This window comes from Ruditapes philippinarum, unplaced genomic scaffold (assembly GCF_026571515.1).
Source record: "Ruditapes philippinarum isolate M1 unplaced genomic scaffold, ASM2657151v2 ctg1815_1_1_1_1, whole genome shotgun sequence".
NCBI classification, from domain to species: Eukaryota; Metazoa; Mollusca; class Bivalvia; order Venerida; family Veneridae; genus Ruditapes; species Ruditapes philippinarum.
In genome coordinates, this window is record NW_026858310.1 from 1 (window position 1) to 17,194 (window position 17,194).

The 17,194-nt window shown below is 31.7% G+C and overlaps 2 protein-coding genes across 5 annotated transcripts in view; both read right to left on the reverse strand.

Moving 5' to 3' along the window:
• Nucleotides 1–12: 12 nt before the first annotated feature.
• Nucleotides 13–6,295, reverse strand: LOC132752750 (soluble scavenger receptor cysteine-rich domain-containing protein SSC5D-like; the record flags this gene model as incomplete). Its single annotated transcript, XM_060743124.1, is given in 5 exon segments — nt 13–157; nt 1,554–1,750; nt 3,188–3,332; nt 3,802–3,984; nt 5,716–6,295. Coding segments are annotated over 5 exon segments (1,010 nt in total), but the record flags the coding sequence as incomplete, so codon positions are not given.
• A 733-nt stretch (nt 6,296–7,028) lies between these two features.
• The window catches only part of LOC132752748 (potassium voltage-gated channel protein Shaw-like), a 52,600-nt gene continuing 42,434 nt past the window's right edge, over nt 7,029–17,194 (reverse strand). For all 4 annotated transcript variants that reach the window (XM_060743118.1, XM_060743119.1, XM_060743120.1 and 1 more), the window contains exons 3-4: nt 15,865–16,054; nt 7,029–14,254 (exon numbers count right to left, since the gene is read on the reverse strand). In XM_060743118.1, the coding sequence (XP_060599101.1) occupies nt 13,133–14,254; nt 15,865–16,054 (1,312 nt within the window). In that variant the 3' untranslated portion in view covers nt 7,029–13,132. The remainder of the gene's footprint in view (nt 14,255–15,864; nt 16,055–17,194) is intronic.

The window sequence follows — 17,194 nt, forward strand, 5'->3', positions numbered from 1 at the left end:
CGTATTACTCACTCTAATCCCAAGTAACCACAGAACAAAGGTCCGTCCTGCCAGTCATCGTCTCCGCATACTGTGCCCCATGTGCCGAGGAGCATCACTTCCAATCTTCCGGAACTAGCGTCCGTGCCATTAGCAAGTTGAACCTTGAGCTCGTCGTCTGCAAAACAAACATTATATCAATAAAGGAAGCTGTTTGAATATCAGCAGACCAGGGTGGTTAATAAAAAAACCGCTTTATGTATTTAATAACTTTTAAGCCCAAGTTCTAAAGATGTCCACATGCAACTAAAACAACATGCAGACCGACTACTTTCTTAACAAATATGAGAATATGACAAAGTAAACTGAATTTAAACTAACTTAGAGGATTAGCTTGATGCAGGTAGAATCTTAACTTGGGATGTAACATATTGTAAGTGAAGAGGCAACCTAGAGGTTAAGGTGTCTGCCTCTCAACCCAGGGATCATGGATTCGAGTTCTACTTTGGTCACGACCATGTTTCCTCATATAGCACAAGTACCGGTTAGTTTCAGAAAGCGGATGCAAACGTGATAAATGTAAGGTGCAAATACTTGTTTCGCAATCAAGTTTAGACTAACCTACTGTCATCATAAAAATAAAAAGATAAAAAAACAGCAATAACATGAACTACGGTCCGTTCTTCCACCCTTAAAGCAGGATGTTTATTTGTGTGTTTTTTTCCATGAATACTTTAACGTCGTTCCAACAAGTTAAAAAGTAGTTAACTGAACAACTTTATTATATATAATAAACAAAACGTAAGACACTGACCACTAAAAAATACTTAAAACATTTTTTTTACTGCGTCAGTAACACTTTATTTTTTTTTTTATTTCAGTGCCTAATACAATGATAACATCATTTGGATTGTTGATATGTATACATTTTTTACCTTGAACCTTCATTTAGTTTAACCTCTGCACAAGGACCCTTTGCAAAGAAATTAACTTTCTTTGACAAATATACCAACTTCCAAAACTGAGAATTCATATTAATTATAATTCACTATATAGCGTAACACCTTTCTGCAACTTTGAAAAATATTTTTTTCTCCCAAACGGTTGTCCTTCATTTATTTCTGAAGTTCATTACAGCACAATTATGACCATATCTTGACGTAAACCACAGATTTGAAGCTATTTTAACATTGGTCAAATCCGCTTTAACGTCTAAAGATATCTATTTAAAAGTCCATAGCAAAATGGAAAAACAATAGACATTCAGAATCATTCAAACTCCCTACGTAAAATGGTACAAATAATGCTTGTTATTCATGATTCTTGGGGGTCAACACAAAAATCCGGTAGTAATTTTTGCATATTCATACAGTTTTTTAGAGAGACATGCTTCCGTTTTTTATACTATCAGTTGCTTTTTGTGAATTACCGGTAAATTCAAATCGACTCGAAAAGGGTTTCGATTTGTGCTATAGGAAATTAGCCAGTAAGGGAAATACTGAACGCATTTTCCATAAACGTAAAACAGTAAAAACAGAAAATGCTATGTCTTTCAATGAAGTACTAGACCCTACCCGTGCAATCCAATCCAACGGTTCCAAATTCAGCAAATTCTGTGAAATCAGAGTCCCCCTCATTTTTCCACATGTAATCGTTACATGTAGCATTTGAGTGGCAAAGAATATCATATTCTGTGACAGAGTCCTTGCTGAGTCCATTTTTGAAAGATGGCACACCAAAATAATCGCCGTATATAGGAAAACCAAACCTCCTGAAATTGATAAAATCAAACTAAAAATAACAACCAATCACTATCGTTTAAAATCGTAACATCTGAATGACGGTAGCTGGCGCCCGGCGCGTACAGTTTTTATATAGGTATGTTTTGCATGTTTTATTATAATTGCTCTTTGTCTACAATTTAAGAACATTATTTTTACATAAAAACATTTTTTAATAAAGGGCAAAAGGGCTGAACAACAATTTCTAGCAACATTAGCAATTGTCCATTCCTTAAGCATTATAAGTTATAAAAAGGAAAACATGTTTTTAAAACACTATACGCATGAGCAGAAACAACGATTAAGACGGGTACAAATATAAAGTAGCAAAAATAACTCGACATTAAATTTAAAAGAAATAGAAAAATGAGCATTTGCTATCTATTTTTATATCAAATTTAAAAAAATCATTAATTAAATCAAATGCACCTCTTATTTCCTTGTAATAAGATTATGTAATGATATGATTAGCGAGTTCACTAGAAAACTTTCAAACTTTGTTTTTTTGTTTTTTCACCTCTTTTCAATATTCCCAGAAAATAAAATTTAATTGTCTGGAGCTAGTTGCCCATGTGGTTGTCAAATTAAATTATGAATAAAATACTTATCACTTCAGGTTACCATAGTTTGGAATGTTACAATAATTTTTTATTTGTCCGACCGATTTGATGATAACTTTATGTGCCCCTCTTTTAATGAAAAAAAAATAGAATCCATTTCAAATTTTTATCTCATCATCATTATTATAAACGAAATGATATTTATTAATTTCGCATAGGCGAAAGTTAAAATTGTAACAGGCTCATAAGATAACTTACTTACACTTTTTTGTGTCATGTCTTAAACAGACTCGCGTTTCGTTGCTTTGTCCTGCCTTCCTTACCGTAACATACCATACCGTGCCTTACCTGTCCTAACCTTACGTTACCTTTCGTTTCCTTACCTTGATGTACCTCATCTGATCTTACTTTACCCAACCTAATCTTACTATATCATACATTATCTTGCTTTAACTTTTATCTTACCTTATTTTATCTTACTTTACCTTACCATACCATACTTTACCTTATTTTACTTTACCTTATCTTATCTTATCTTACTTTACCTTACCTTATCTTACTTTACCATATCTTATTTGATCTTAACTTACATTATCTTACTTTACTTTGCCTTACCTTATCTTATGTTATTTTACCTTACCTTATCTTATCTTACTTTACCATACCTTACATTATCTTACCTGAACTTACCTCACTTTACTTTACCTTATCTTATCTTACTTTACTTTACTTTACCTTACCTTATCTAATGTTATCTAACTTTACCTTACCTTACATTACCTTACCTTAACTATGTAATAAAATCTATACAAGTCTGTGAAATTACACTTGAAATCTATTTTAATGTTTGATAAAACATTGTCATACGATATATTCAAAATGTCCCGGCATATGATTGTTGCGTCAGCTACTGACACGGAAAATCCGTAAACAACACCCCAGGTGCCGTTGCGATAGACCTCAAGCCGACCGGAAGTTGATGTACCATTAACAAGTCGAAAACGCCATTCGTCTGAAAGAAAATAAAAAATCTAGTGTCCTTGGCATTGATTATATGTATATGATTAGTAATAAAGTGTTTTGACAGGTTATATGGCCTTATATAATATATAAACGCCTGTTTGAAAATATAACCAAAGTTGCTATCTGAGGGTTATATTGCAAACGGCCTTTTATATACGTCATATAACCTAATACAGCAATCGTCCTAAACGAAATGAAAAATAGCCAAGTCATACATTGACAACAGCCGTGTATAGAAAATTATATAATTAGTTGGCTGAATATATAACCCGAATTGCGAGGTTCATATGACCTGGGAAGAATCTTTATAACGAATTTATATTACAGTAAACATCCATTTTTTTAAAAGCAAAAATGAATTTTCCACGTGTACTTTCAATAAAATGTCACAATGATTTTCATTTCTGTTGCTTAGAATTATTAAATTTTAAAAATGAAATTCAATCCTTGATATTTACCTGGATTAGGTGTCGTAGTAACTGTGGCGATGACTGGGGGAGCTGAACTAGATGACGCAGCTTGGTAAGGTGTGGTTGGTATTGTCGCTAATGCAATAGAGGGGAGGGTGAATGAGAGTCCTGGTCCAACCATTGTAAGAATGCCTGGTACTGGAGTTTCGAGCGTTATGTAAGTAACGTTAGCTGTAGCGAATATTGTGAGATTTACTTAAAAGTCATTATAACGGCTACAGTACTTACTACAACGATTATGACTTATAATCGAACATTCATTAAAGTGGAACCAAATCACCGATGATCGATAACAATATACATGTTAATAAACGATAAATTTATGTGAATGTATTGCGAATGTATTGATAAACAACAACAACAAACAAGAAGTATATTTACAAAAGATGCTCGAACGAGGCCAAACTACTTTTATTTGCATATGTTATTCCGGAGTGTCATCATAACATTTAACGATCAGATTAAACATATTTATTTAAGCTCGATTGCGAAACAAGTTCTTGCAAAAGTTCTTGCAAATTCCTGTAACCAACCAGCACTGGTGTCATATGAAAACCCGAGTAGGGCTGGAACCCATGATTCCTAGGTTGAAAGGCAGACACATTTACCACTAAGCCACCGCTCCGCTTTAATGGTTAAATGATTAAATCAGTGAAACACTGCAAGATATGTTTTTAAATTGAACTGTCATGTGTGTATACGGGCGTTTCAATGTACACATTAATACGAAGATAAGCTAAGATAAGATAAGATAAGAAGATAAGATAAGAGTAAGCTTCATTTATATTCAAACATCAATACTCACTTAATTTAATGTATTTCGGTATTCTATATACGTGTGTTCCCTATCTCGTTATTTTGGGCAAAATTATATAATGTCTATGTCATAACTTTTACCTTCACTATAAGATAAATAATGAAATTTTAAAAACATTTTCTAGGGTTTTCATTTAGACATATTGGTATAATTATTCCTAAAAATAGAATTTCTTTAAACTTGGCATTTTGTTAGAATGTGATGATAGTTACATTTTAAGCGAAACAAATTTCGAGGTCGCCGTTCTCACTTATCTGAGTTATCTGCCCTTGTCGTTCCCTGTCGGCACAATATTAAATCCCAGGAAAAAGTATCCAAGGTACGAGCATCTGAATATGACTTTTCTATCATTATCGATTTCCTTGCCGACACAATAAATAAACCCCAGCTTTAATTGCAATTTTCATATGATTTTGAATTAAGACCATTGCAAGTAGTTCCCAAGAACTACTTTGTATTACGGGGCTATCAGGATTGAATGCTATCAGTTCACGAGTCATGGGTTATAGACACAGTTATTTGCCCTTGGTTGCCCACAAAACGAAGGTAGTATCACAAGAAATGGTGCATATATTTGATGCTGAATATTTCTGAATTTTTTAATGAAAGACATAGGAAAAATGTGTAATTTAACAGATGAGATAATTATGCTATGGTTGATAAATATGAATTTTGAAACAATTTGAATGTTAGCATATGCAAAATGATCATTTTGACAGGGACATTTTGCCTGTTTTCGGTCGGCATGACAATACATCTTTATGCACAATTCTTTTTAAGTGAAGATTTAAGAAAAGGGGCCGGTTCCCCGATTATTTCCGATATTCAATAATGAAGCTAGACCAAATTTAAAATGGCTTCAGACCGATAAATGCAACAACCGGACAATCTATAGTGAGTCGAATCAAACAAATTGAAGGCCGTAGTTTCCGGCAAAGGACACTGTTCTTCTATAATAGAAGTACTTATTACACACATTACGTTCCATATAAAAATTCAGGTACACAAAGTTGCGAGACAGATAGACGCGAAGAAGTAAATGTTTTAATGAGTAATTAAATTTACCAAAGAGGTAAATTGTTTACCTTTCATATAGAACCGGTATCCAGAGTTGTTTTCAAAGGCACACGACAGTAAGGAGCGGTTAGAGGTTCCGTGACACTGACAATGACCCTCCAATTCGCTGTAAATTAGACTGCTTCCATAATGGTTACATAACTGTATGCACGTGCCCAGACTTGGTACGTCATTTCCGGAATATGAGATGTCGGCTGCGCAAAAATGATTGTCCATGTTGGAATCCGACCTGAACTTGGTAATCGGTAGACTTTTGCCACTGCTCCAAACGAATGAGCCTGTAATAACTGGTGTAAAAACCGGAACCAAGAAAATGGTGAAACGTATTCTCTCATTAATTGTAAACATTTTTTCAATGCGTAGATTTTTATCCTTTATAAAAGAAAAAAAAACTTGGTTTTATCTTTTTATATTTTTTAAATAAAAATTAGCAGATAGTTCACAGATTCCAGATAGTTCTCCTTGTTAGACCTAGTCAGCGACTGCTTTCTGTAACAGTGTGGGCCACATGTTATTAAAGATCGATCGATACCCATTCGTTGTGAAAATATTTTTGAAGAAAAAATCAACTTTTGAAAGATTGATGACCGATTTGTTATGATAAATAGTGTGGTTTTAATATAAACAATAGTTTTACATACTTAAAATATAATTGATTATCAAAATATGTCCTTCCACCGGTCCATTTGAATGACGTCATATCCGGCTTTTAAGACTAATGAACGCCAAATACAAATATTTTCATGTACGCGTATTCCCTTTTGTTATGATGTCTAAATCTATTTCTATTTTATTAATATATCCGATATAACCTTAAATAGATAGATTTTATGTGCCTGTAATTATCGATGAGCATCTCTTGCCTTTGCAGTCATTGATGAAATTTAGTTCTAAGCCAACCAAGGTAAAGTCGTAAAGAGACTTAAAGGGACTGCACTGATGTTTTCAGAAATGATGTGACTGGAAATATATTCCAGAAATATATACACCATTTGATGTAGGCCTGGACCAATAACTTATTACAATTTTTCAGATGATTTCCTCACTCTGTGTTCCAAGTATGATGATTTCTGATTTGCAAAATGACCAAAAAATAAACGTTGCCAAGCTTGTCACTTAATTTAAAATTGTGTGAATTTCAATGGATTTTATTTTATATTTACATGTATATTAAGTCAATATTTATTTCATGTATAGATGTAAAGCTTGACTGAGAACAAAACTATATTTTATTTCTTTTTCCGATTCCTGGACGTAAGCAGTGTTGGTCCCATGTGATTTTACTACAGCAGCAACAACAACAAAAGAAACGAAGCAGACGAAAAATCAAACAATTTATTTTGCATTATCTCAGATATAACAATCGCAACATCTATATATGTGTGTGTGTGACAAGAAACTGTGTATATGAAAGTGATATGCATAATATATTTACAATGAAAAGGAATGTATGTCAACAGGAAGTAGGTTAAATGTCATATATTTTCGCGATTTGTTTTTCAAAATGTCAAATAAAACAGCATTGAAAATGTCAAATTATCAGGTAAAATAGTTTAACCATTTATAATGACGAAGTGCACAGTGTTTTAAAATGCTCGTTTAAATAGTACAATGTCAAACAATTAAAACAAAAGAATTACTAAAATCATAAAATATATGAAAAATGTAAATAAAGAACAGCTTTATAAAAGCTATTAATGATATAAACATTATTCCGCTCAATAAAATGTGCCTTTTATAAATGAATATATGAAGATCGCATGTGACATTCTATACAGAATAATAAGAGGATATATTTACATTTGAGTGAAATATACAATATATTTTCACGAGCCATCTTGAACTGTCTATAGAAAACATAACTACATACTTTCTGATAATAAAATGAATAGCTAAAGGTACTGACTTGTCGCAGAAAAATATCAGAGAAAGTAGTCCCAAAATAAATACGAGATTTGACTTCGCCAACTTTCATATTTATTTTTCATACTTGTTTTCTTTTTTGAAACATAACTGCTGCTGTATCAGACATAATTGCTGCTGTAACAGACATAACTGCTGTAACAGACATATTTGCAATAACTGACATAATTAACAAAGTTATATAATTGTAAAAGTAACATATATTACCCAAAGCATAAAAAAGAAGCCATTTCAAAACAAAATTAAAGCATAAAGCATAATCAACAATGGCTTGGTCTAGTTCCATAAATAATCAGTTTAATAATTATATTGTTGTGGTCTATATTGTTATATTGTTAGAACTAATAATGGCTAGATTATATACGGAATGATATCTGCTAGTCCTACAGAATATATCGATAATAAGTCATTATGTATTGAAGGTTGAGCTTCGAATCAATCGTTAAATACCACACCATATTTGTTTGTTAGCAGTTTTGATATCTAAACGTTATACGTATAAGCTATGTATAACAATATGTTATATATATGCATTTCTGTAATAACTGTTTCATTATGATTTATATACGTTAGAGTAAAAAGGAAAGCTATGATATAAAAATAATAAACTTTCAGGAATCATAATTTCTTGGCTTTGGAAGCGAATCTTTCTATCAATGCTGAAATAAGTCAGAAAAAAATGCGATATACATTTGTACATTGTCCATCATCACAATTGTCATGTGAAGTGAAGCACCAAAGCTAAAACTGTAAAGTTTTCATTTTAACTTTTACGATTCGCTAAAGCATTATCTTTCACAAATCAGTTTGAAATATCCCCTTCTAAATAGCATTAAATTTGCTAGTATATTTATACTTATACTATTTCGGGTATTAAATGTTGAACAGTAATTTGAGGAAACAAACAAATACTCGTGCATACAGCCTTAACTATCTTAAATGGAAATGACAATGATACGCATGTAATTTTTATCATAAATAAACATTAAAAAATATTATTATACAAATTGGAGGCTTACGTAATATACCGGATTTTCACAAGAAAAAATAGAAACGATTAAATATTTAAAAAGCAACTAAAATTTATTCCGAAAAAATATTCCGAAACGGTATTTAAAATTGATTTAAAAATGTATAACCAAGAAAGAAATTAAAAATTAAAAATATAAAAATAACAATATTTTACTCCGACTTTTAACATCGAATTTGAAAACTTGAAACTTAATATTTAAAGACCTGTAAGATACCCTCGGTCAGATTGTTAAAATAAGTTTATCTGAAGTTGAAGACAGAAAAAAAATAGCATAACATCGTTGCTTGGAGAAAATAAGTGTTTATCACCAATGAAAGGCACGACATTTTGAGCGCATTCTATCTAAGAATAAATAAATAAATCTACCTACTGCTAATAATTAATTTTACATCATATATTATATACCAAACAATTGAGCAAATGTATCATTATTTGTGTTAACGGTAAAAGACCCCTACTGACAATTGGCTTATGCGCTAGGTCTCTGTACACCAACATGTACAGTGATTTGATTGGCACAGAACCGAATTTTACGGTTATCCCTATGTTGTCAATGAGGTATCTTTAATTACACACGGTAACCTAGGCCTCGTTTCATAGACAGTCTTTATGTGTATTCTTTGTCCTCCGACACAAAACCAACTTGAGGACTAACTTAAGACCGTGCCAATAAATGTTTTTACCCTCAGTAAAAGACCACAGGTTATAAATTTAATTCATTTCCGGAGATAAGTTGAGAAATGCAATGACAAACTATTTTATTCGCAATGAATGTGTTATTGGTCATCTGTGTTGCTATTTAGAAATTAAAATTATGAAATAGGATCCATAAAATTCAGACGTTTTCTTTGAAACACAAAATTGTTTCAGTTTTGGTCATAAGACCGATTTCAGACTTAGGACTTTCTATGAAACGCAACCCTGAACAACGCGGTTGGTTTGCAATTTCGGTTCCTGTAACACAGGAACGGTAATTACACGGTCACATCAGTAACACGGTAAATGAAATTACTCGGTAACCGTTACACGAATAGACCAATATTTGTGAAATTGTGATGATAGAGTAGTGCAACTGTAGCTAAACGGTTATTAAGTAAAGTAATTACTTGTAATTGTAGCGACTGTAGCTAAACGGTTATTAAGTAAAGTAATTACTTGTAATAGTAATTATACGCTGTAATTAATGGCAACTGCCAATTGTCAGTAAAGGTCAATTACATTACAAATGAGTTATCTACATGTTTCTAAATGGATATCATATTTCACACTATGCATGTTATCACTTTCTTTAAACTACATTTCCAAAACTAAAATTTCTAAAATGACAAAAGTTAAAATAACAAAAAATATATATATAACGAAATAAAACAGTATTCATAAAATAACCATTATGATATATATAATCGGAGATAACATAGTAATTGTAATAATGTAGTAACAATAATTAAAACCATAACAGTAATGATATGATTTGATTATTACCGTAATTATTACAGAGCAGAAAATGACATGGTAACTGTAGTTTCACTGTTGCGGAAATGAAATGGTAAAATTGAAAACTCGGTAATTGTAATTTTGATGTAACTGTTAATATATAGTAACAATAACAACACGTGAACTGTAATTACACTAAAACTGTAATTTCATGATAACTATATATTAAAAAGTAACTGTAATTACATGGTAATATACAGAACATAATTGTGATTTCAGTGTAATTACAATTGTAATTTCTGTTACTTCACAGTAATATTTACATGGTTACCGGCATTACAATATCACTGTAATTGAGACCATGATAACATTTCAAGTGCGAATTACTAATAGACTTTAAGGATAATTACACGATAAATTTATTACACACCTCGTGAATTTATCAAATAAACTTTTTAGCGTTTAAATCGTGCCGAATCTTAGCCTCGTTTCCATTTCTAGAGCCTAAAAGTCTATATCAAATGCATATCGTACCCCATATAGCCCCGTTTTCACTTTCAGAGTCCAAAAATAGCAAAATATCTATATTATGCAAATCGTACCCCGTATAACCATCAATTTCAGATTTCAAAAACTATATATCAAATGCATGCCCTGCTCAATCTAGCCTCATTTTCGTTTTCGGAGTCCTAGCATTTATATTAAATACTTTTTGCGCTTGAAGCAACAAGTCCTGTCAATTATCATGTTTGTATTGAATTTATAATTTAATTTAAATTTATAAAGGCGCTTATTTACATCTAAAATTTAGCAATTAAACCTGTGCTTTTAACAGGAAATTTAAAATCACCTTCATATTTCATACCGTGCACATCTATACAAGTGCTGACACACAAATAGAAACATAATGTCTTCTCATTTACACTGTGAATACAAAAAAATAAAAATATAGTAAGCTTGAAATAAAAGAAAATGTAATTGTAATGCAGTGACAGAGATAATATGATAATAGTAATTAATAACTAAGTGTAATATTACAATTACTGTAAAAATGTGACTATATCGAGCAACTGTAACTACACAGTTACGGTAAGAAAGGTATAAATGTCATAAAAATGTAAATGTAGTTACCTAATAAAGTAAAATGTCTGTTTCATCACTAACAACTAAGTAATATATAAAAATATAACAAATCCCCATATTTCACACTCATAATACATTTGTTTCTGAAACAGATATACTATCTGTACTATTTACTAAGTTTATCTGAGTACCGTCTGTGATTTTGTTTTGATAGGAATGTTATTTTCATCCTTATCAAATACTTGAGACACTATTGCGGAAATATTTTTTCAGAGCGTGACCTAATTCTGTCATGTACCAAGAGGCTAAATGTAAATTATCTAATGTACATGTAATTCAACGGTAGTCGTAATAATGAAGGTAACTGTAATTAATTACAAATTACACAATATCTAACAATTGTCAGTACAGGATCATTACAAAATAAATAAATGTACCGCATGCAATATGACAAGTGTATGTTCCGCCATCAGTAATATGATTATGCCTTTTATAAACTTATGAATGAAATATTGAGAAATATTCATGAAGCAAAATGCATATTTTCATTTTCCTATTTTCACAGTTAAAATTTATGTTCCACTGCAGTGAAACATATTTTCCGTATTTTCACTGGTGTCTTACCGGACTAATTTGTTCTTAATTCAGCCATAATACAAAATTAAGGAGAAGTTTAAAGAATTGTTAAGGTCAAAAAAGGAGAAAAGTATATAATAAACAGAAAATTCAAGTTTGTTTCTATTAATACAGGATTTGTTTTCGTCTTGTGGTTATGAAAATTATCATATTTCACTTGTGGCTACCGCCACTCGATAAACATTTATTTTCATAACACTCGATGAAAATAAATCCTATATTTTTAGAAAAAAATGAATATCCTCTTTATATTAACAAATCTAGTCTTTCTTACTGTTTTTGTCAGCTACATTTTGTACATTTATAGGTAAACAATAGAAATAAAAAAAATACAAAGAAAAAACAATTTCTTAAAGAAAAAAAATGTTGTAAAAATACTATTATCACAAAAATATTTCGAATTCTAGGACTCATAAATTTATGTCATCTTGTAAATATTATTGACCAATTAAAATGTTCAATAAAGTAAAAGCGGTTTCCGTTATATAAGCTCAAATAATAGAACCTTCCAAAATCAACGAAATAAAAAAAAAAGAGAAAGTGATTTCTTAATAACATAAATATTTGAAAACGGATCAAATAGTAGCAAATGCCTAAATTTACAACACTGGTGATTAAAATATAAATCTATAGACTGGATGTATTTATAAATAATGATTTCTTTTTAAAAGAAAAAAAGGATGTGGCCCTTTTAAAATAAATAATCATAGGCAGAAAGTTGTCAGCCAAAGATGGCATTGGAACAGTGTTGAGTCTTTATACACTGTCTATAGTAATAATACACGGAAGTCATTTGACTCGTTAATATTATGTTGTCACAAGGTAAATTTTGTCATTCAAGAAAAACAGATAAAAAAATATATACGTTATCTGCTAAAGAATAGTGTAAATAATACAGACTAAAGTAAAACCTTTATTAAACGTTTAAAACTAATAAAAATATATAACCATTTAAGATTTCTCCTCAAAGTAAAACTAAATAATCATACATTAATAATTTTGCTGCAGTTGGAATGCTATTTTCCTTAAACTTTGACTAAGACACGTGAAAAAATAACACTTAAGCATATGGAAAAAATAAATGACTATGATATTATTATTTATAATATTTCAAACATTGAAAATAAAACATTCTATTTTTTTAAATTAAGAAAAATTATTGAAATTCTTCATTATTTGAACAAATTGATAAAATTATTACTTCTGCAGCGGGTAAAACGACAAACTTATATCACAATTTATTTATCAGTTCATAAAAACAAATCCCCATATTTCACACTCATAGTTAATATTTCAGACACCCAGTATAACACTACTCAAAGTTTATTTGAATTGCTGTCTGTGATTTTCATAGGAATGCTGTTATCATCCTTATCAAATACTTGAGACGTGATATCGGAAGTGCTTCTAAGAGCGTTGCTAAATTCCGTCAAGTTCACGTCAGTTTCCGACGTCGGTGAATTTTCTACAAGACCTTTATTTCTATGCACGTCATTTATTGAACCGGAACATGATGTATGATATGAACATGTCTCAATGTCATCGATGATATCACAGGCCATGCCCTCTCTTTCGTCTTTTTCAGATATCCCGTACTGCACGTGCGTGTAATACAGGACAAAGTTACTGACTATAATTGGCACGGTGAACGCGATCATAAGTAGACCGGATATAGCACAAATTGATCCTATGAAATAACCAAACGCTGACGTAGGGTACATATCACCATACCCTACCGTTGTCATGGTTACAACAGCCCACCAAAAACCCACGGGAATGTTACTGAACTGTCCTCCACCCTCGGTGAAGTGTAAAAGGGACGCAAACATCACCATTCCTATTAGAAGGAACACAAACATGAGCAAAAGTTCATTGAAACTTGCTTTCAAAGTATACAACAGAATCCATAATCCAGGAACGTGTCGTATTAGACGGAAGATACGACACAAACGGAGCATGCGCAGTATGAAAATAAAGTCAACAAAACTTAGACCTGACCGCACTTGAGGGCTTACAGCTAACAGAACGAATTCCACGTAGTCCGGCACGATAGCGATAAAGTCGATGATGTTTTGCAATGAGGTACAGAATCTGAGCTTTTTCGGACAAAATATAAGCCGTGTGAGAAACTCTAAAGAGAAAAACAGCACACAAATCAGATCGATAACAAGCAATGCCGGATGTTGTACCGTCTGCTCTGGATCGACATCTGTATTATTGTCGCCTGCTACGTCCGAAAAATTAGACGCTGTGCTATCGTTAATAGTTGCTTTGTGATGGATTCTTGTGATTACTTGGCTGTCCTCCAGAGCAAAGAACTTGTAAAGGACCCGAAGATCGTGGACCTCTGACGGCGGAAGTTGAAAATACGGATGCGTTTCCGCACAAAACGAAAAAATCGAAAGGCAGACGAATATTATGGATATCCATGCATAAATCTGAAACAAAATAAAAACAATGTAGGTAATAAATAAGTCAATGTAAACGATTCTTTGCAGGTAAGCTCATAGAAATCTGCACGTTTGCATGGTTTGTCACTATTCCAATTCATGCAAACTTTAGATAACATTTTGGAAAGAAATTCGTTCTGGCACAATAAAAGTTTATCTAATCGTCATGATTTATGCATGAATCTTGCATGTTCAATTAAATTTATAGTAAATGTTCTATACTGCAGTACACGTTGAAATTCTATAAATTTCGAGATAAGGAAACTCGTCAAAAACATTTTAAGCAGCTTGCCTCCAGATTAATGCTTTTTCATGTAGATCTTTGAAAATGTTTTTTGAAAGTAAAATTTTATGAAGTGAACAAAGAAAGTATTTTACAAATTGCAAACAGCAATTACATTCTGCGTAAATTACCAAAAGGAGGACAAAATATGTAAAAATAGCCCTTACTGCATTAGTCAAGCAGTCGAAATAGGGTGATAAATACTTCAAAAGTCAATCATAAATTGCACATAACGTGATAATTATTACTTGAATCTTGAATCTTTTTACTTTTAAAAAACATTCTTAGTACATTTTTCTCAAGTTTGATATTCTTAAAATAGTGTGGCTCATCTGGAGAGCATGCAGCTTTATTGCAAAGCAGATAGGGAACATTGGACACTAATTTTGATTGTGCTTTTCATTAGATATACGAGTAAAATCACCGCACAAATTTTCGTAGATTCATATTGAGCATAAGTCAATTTTAAGAGCTTAAACATTGTATTTCGCGGCCATTTTGAATTCCGTACCCATTTTATAAAAAAAAAGTGCAACTTTTAAACGACAATTTTCACTATTGTCTATTCTGTCCAATGTTACCAATGTGCTCTTAAATGCATATTTTTTTTGCAAACGAAGTCGCATTTCAAATAAAAAAGTAACCAAAAAAATGTAGATCAAATAAATAAGTTGTTACTTATTGTTATCCATAAAATGATAATGTCTTTGATCACATACTTGTTTGATTGTATACTTGCTTTACTACATACTCGTTTGATCGTATACTTTGTCAGAATGTTTTATGACAGTACTTGAAAGAGGACAATGTACTAGATGTTGCTATTATAACGGGTTATTCGATCAACAAGTTTCTTTCTCAACAAGTATCGACAATTCAGACAATAACAACAAAACATGTTTACAATAATATCACGGTGGTTCACAAACAGTCGTAAAATGAGTAGCAAGAGTATTCCATTACATTGTTAGTTTTTGTCTATGTTTTTGAATTCATTATTTAAAACGAAAATCTTAAAATACAAGTCAAATCTACATAATATATTTGGGGACAGTACAAAAGTTTTCTAAAAACAAGACAAAAACACTATTTACTTTACATTTTCACTAATATTGTGGTGTTATTTGATTGCATGAGTACTTATAACGACAAAACTTTACATAAAAGTCAAATCTGAATATTTTTTCTCTCGTTAGCAACGTTCATTTTGGGTTTCAAGATAATTTCCATCCCGCTTAGCACTGGACATGATAAGGTATTTTGATAATTTAATTTAATTAAAATAAATCTTTCGCATTCCAAAAATAATATTTACCTTTGCTGCCACTGAAGAACTTGGATCTTGTAGAAACGGCCAAATGACGGCTCTTAGCCTGCGCCAGACGCTTTTCGATTTCCGGTCATGCGCAAGGTCTGTCTGAGTTGTGGACTGCTTCCGGTCATATTCTAGTTTCTCTAGAGATTTCGTCTGTGTTTTCCATGTATTGTATGGTTGGAAGCAGCATCTGAAAAGACACATAAGATTCTTATTGTTGTAAGAACAGGTTGAAAATAGTAAGTATCAGTCAGAACATATGTAAGTAGATCTATATGTAAATATAATATTTTAATAGCCATCCCAGTTTATGTGGGAAAAACTTTTTGCATACTATCGATATGGCACGGTTATTAAATTACTGAGTCAAAGGTTAAGCGATGTTAGGAGCGTTAGATATGTTGCACTTTCCATTATCCCTCATGATCAACATGGATCCAGAAAATCAACAAGTGGTTCACAAAGGTATTGCATAATCCAAAGGGAGTTCACACTTTCTTAAGTTTCAGTAGGGATCATAAGTCAGTTTTTTTTGTTAACATTCAAGCCACCCTTACTCCTCTATCCTTTGTATCTTACCGATTTTGTTTTTAATGAGCCGGAGAGATTTCACTGTTCCATAATTTTAGTAAGTAGATGTATGTTGTTTATTAGGCAAAGGGTTTTGATAGTCGCGAGTGTTCTTCTCACAGACAATCCTTTGACACCGATCATTTATTTAAGGTTGGATCATGCGTAGCTCTGCATATCAACAGTGATTCTTTTCCCCCTATTTGTTCTATTTGCAGGAAAAGGATGAATAAAATTTTTATAGGGGTCGAACGAATCTTACTGTAATAAAACTCAAAATAGAAGTTATATTTAACCTAAAATTTTGTAACAGCTGAATTACATATTTAATAATTTTTATGTTGTAGGAAGGCCGATTGAGTGAATGAATAAATGAATGAATAAATTAATAAATGAACGAACGAATGATGCAATATACGTATAAGTTAAAACAAATTGTTGAGTGTCTGTTCGAAAGTATATGAGTTGTAATATTCGAAAAATTACATATTACACATATATTTTTCTACCTATGCATATGTGTGTATGCATTACTTGGAAAAAATACTGTACAGTTGTTACTTTATAGTTTGTTCGAATAGCATGATTTTAAACATTAGCAATTTTTCTCATTGTATCCATGCAGGGTCTTTAAAGAAAGGCGCTGGTGTATCTGACAGGTGTCAAGGAATATCAATTTTCATTTACGCACTTGGAGGCGTCATACTGTTTCATACTGGGAGGCAGGCAAGGTGTTATGTTGCTTCGCCACCTATTTTGA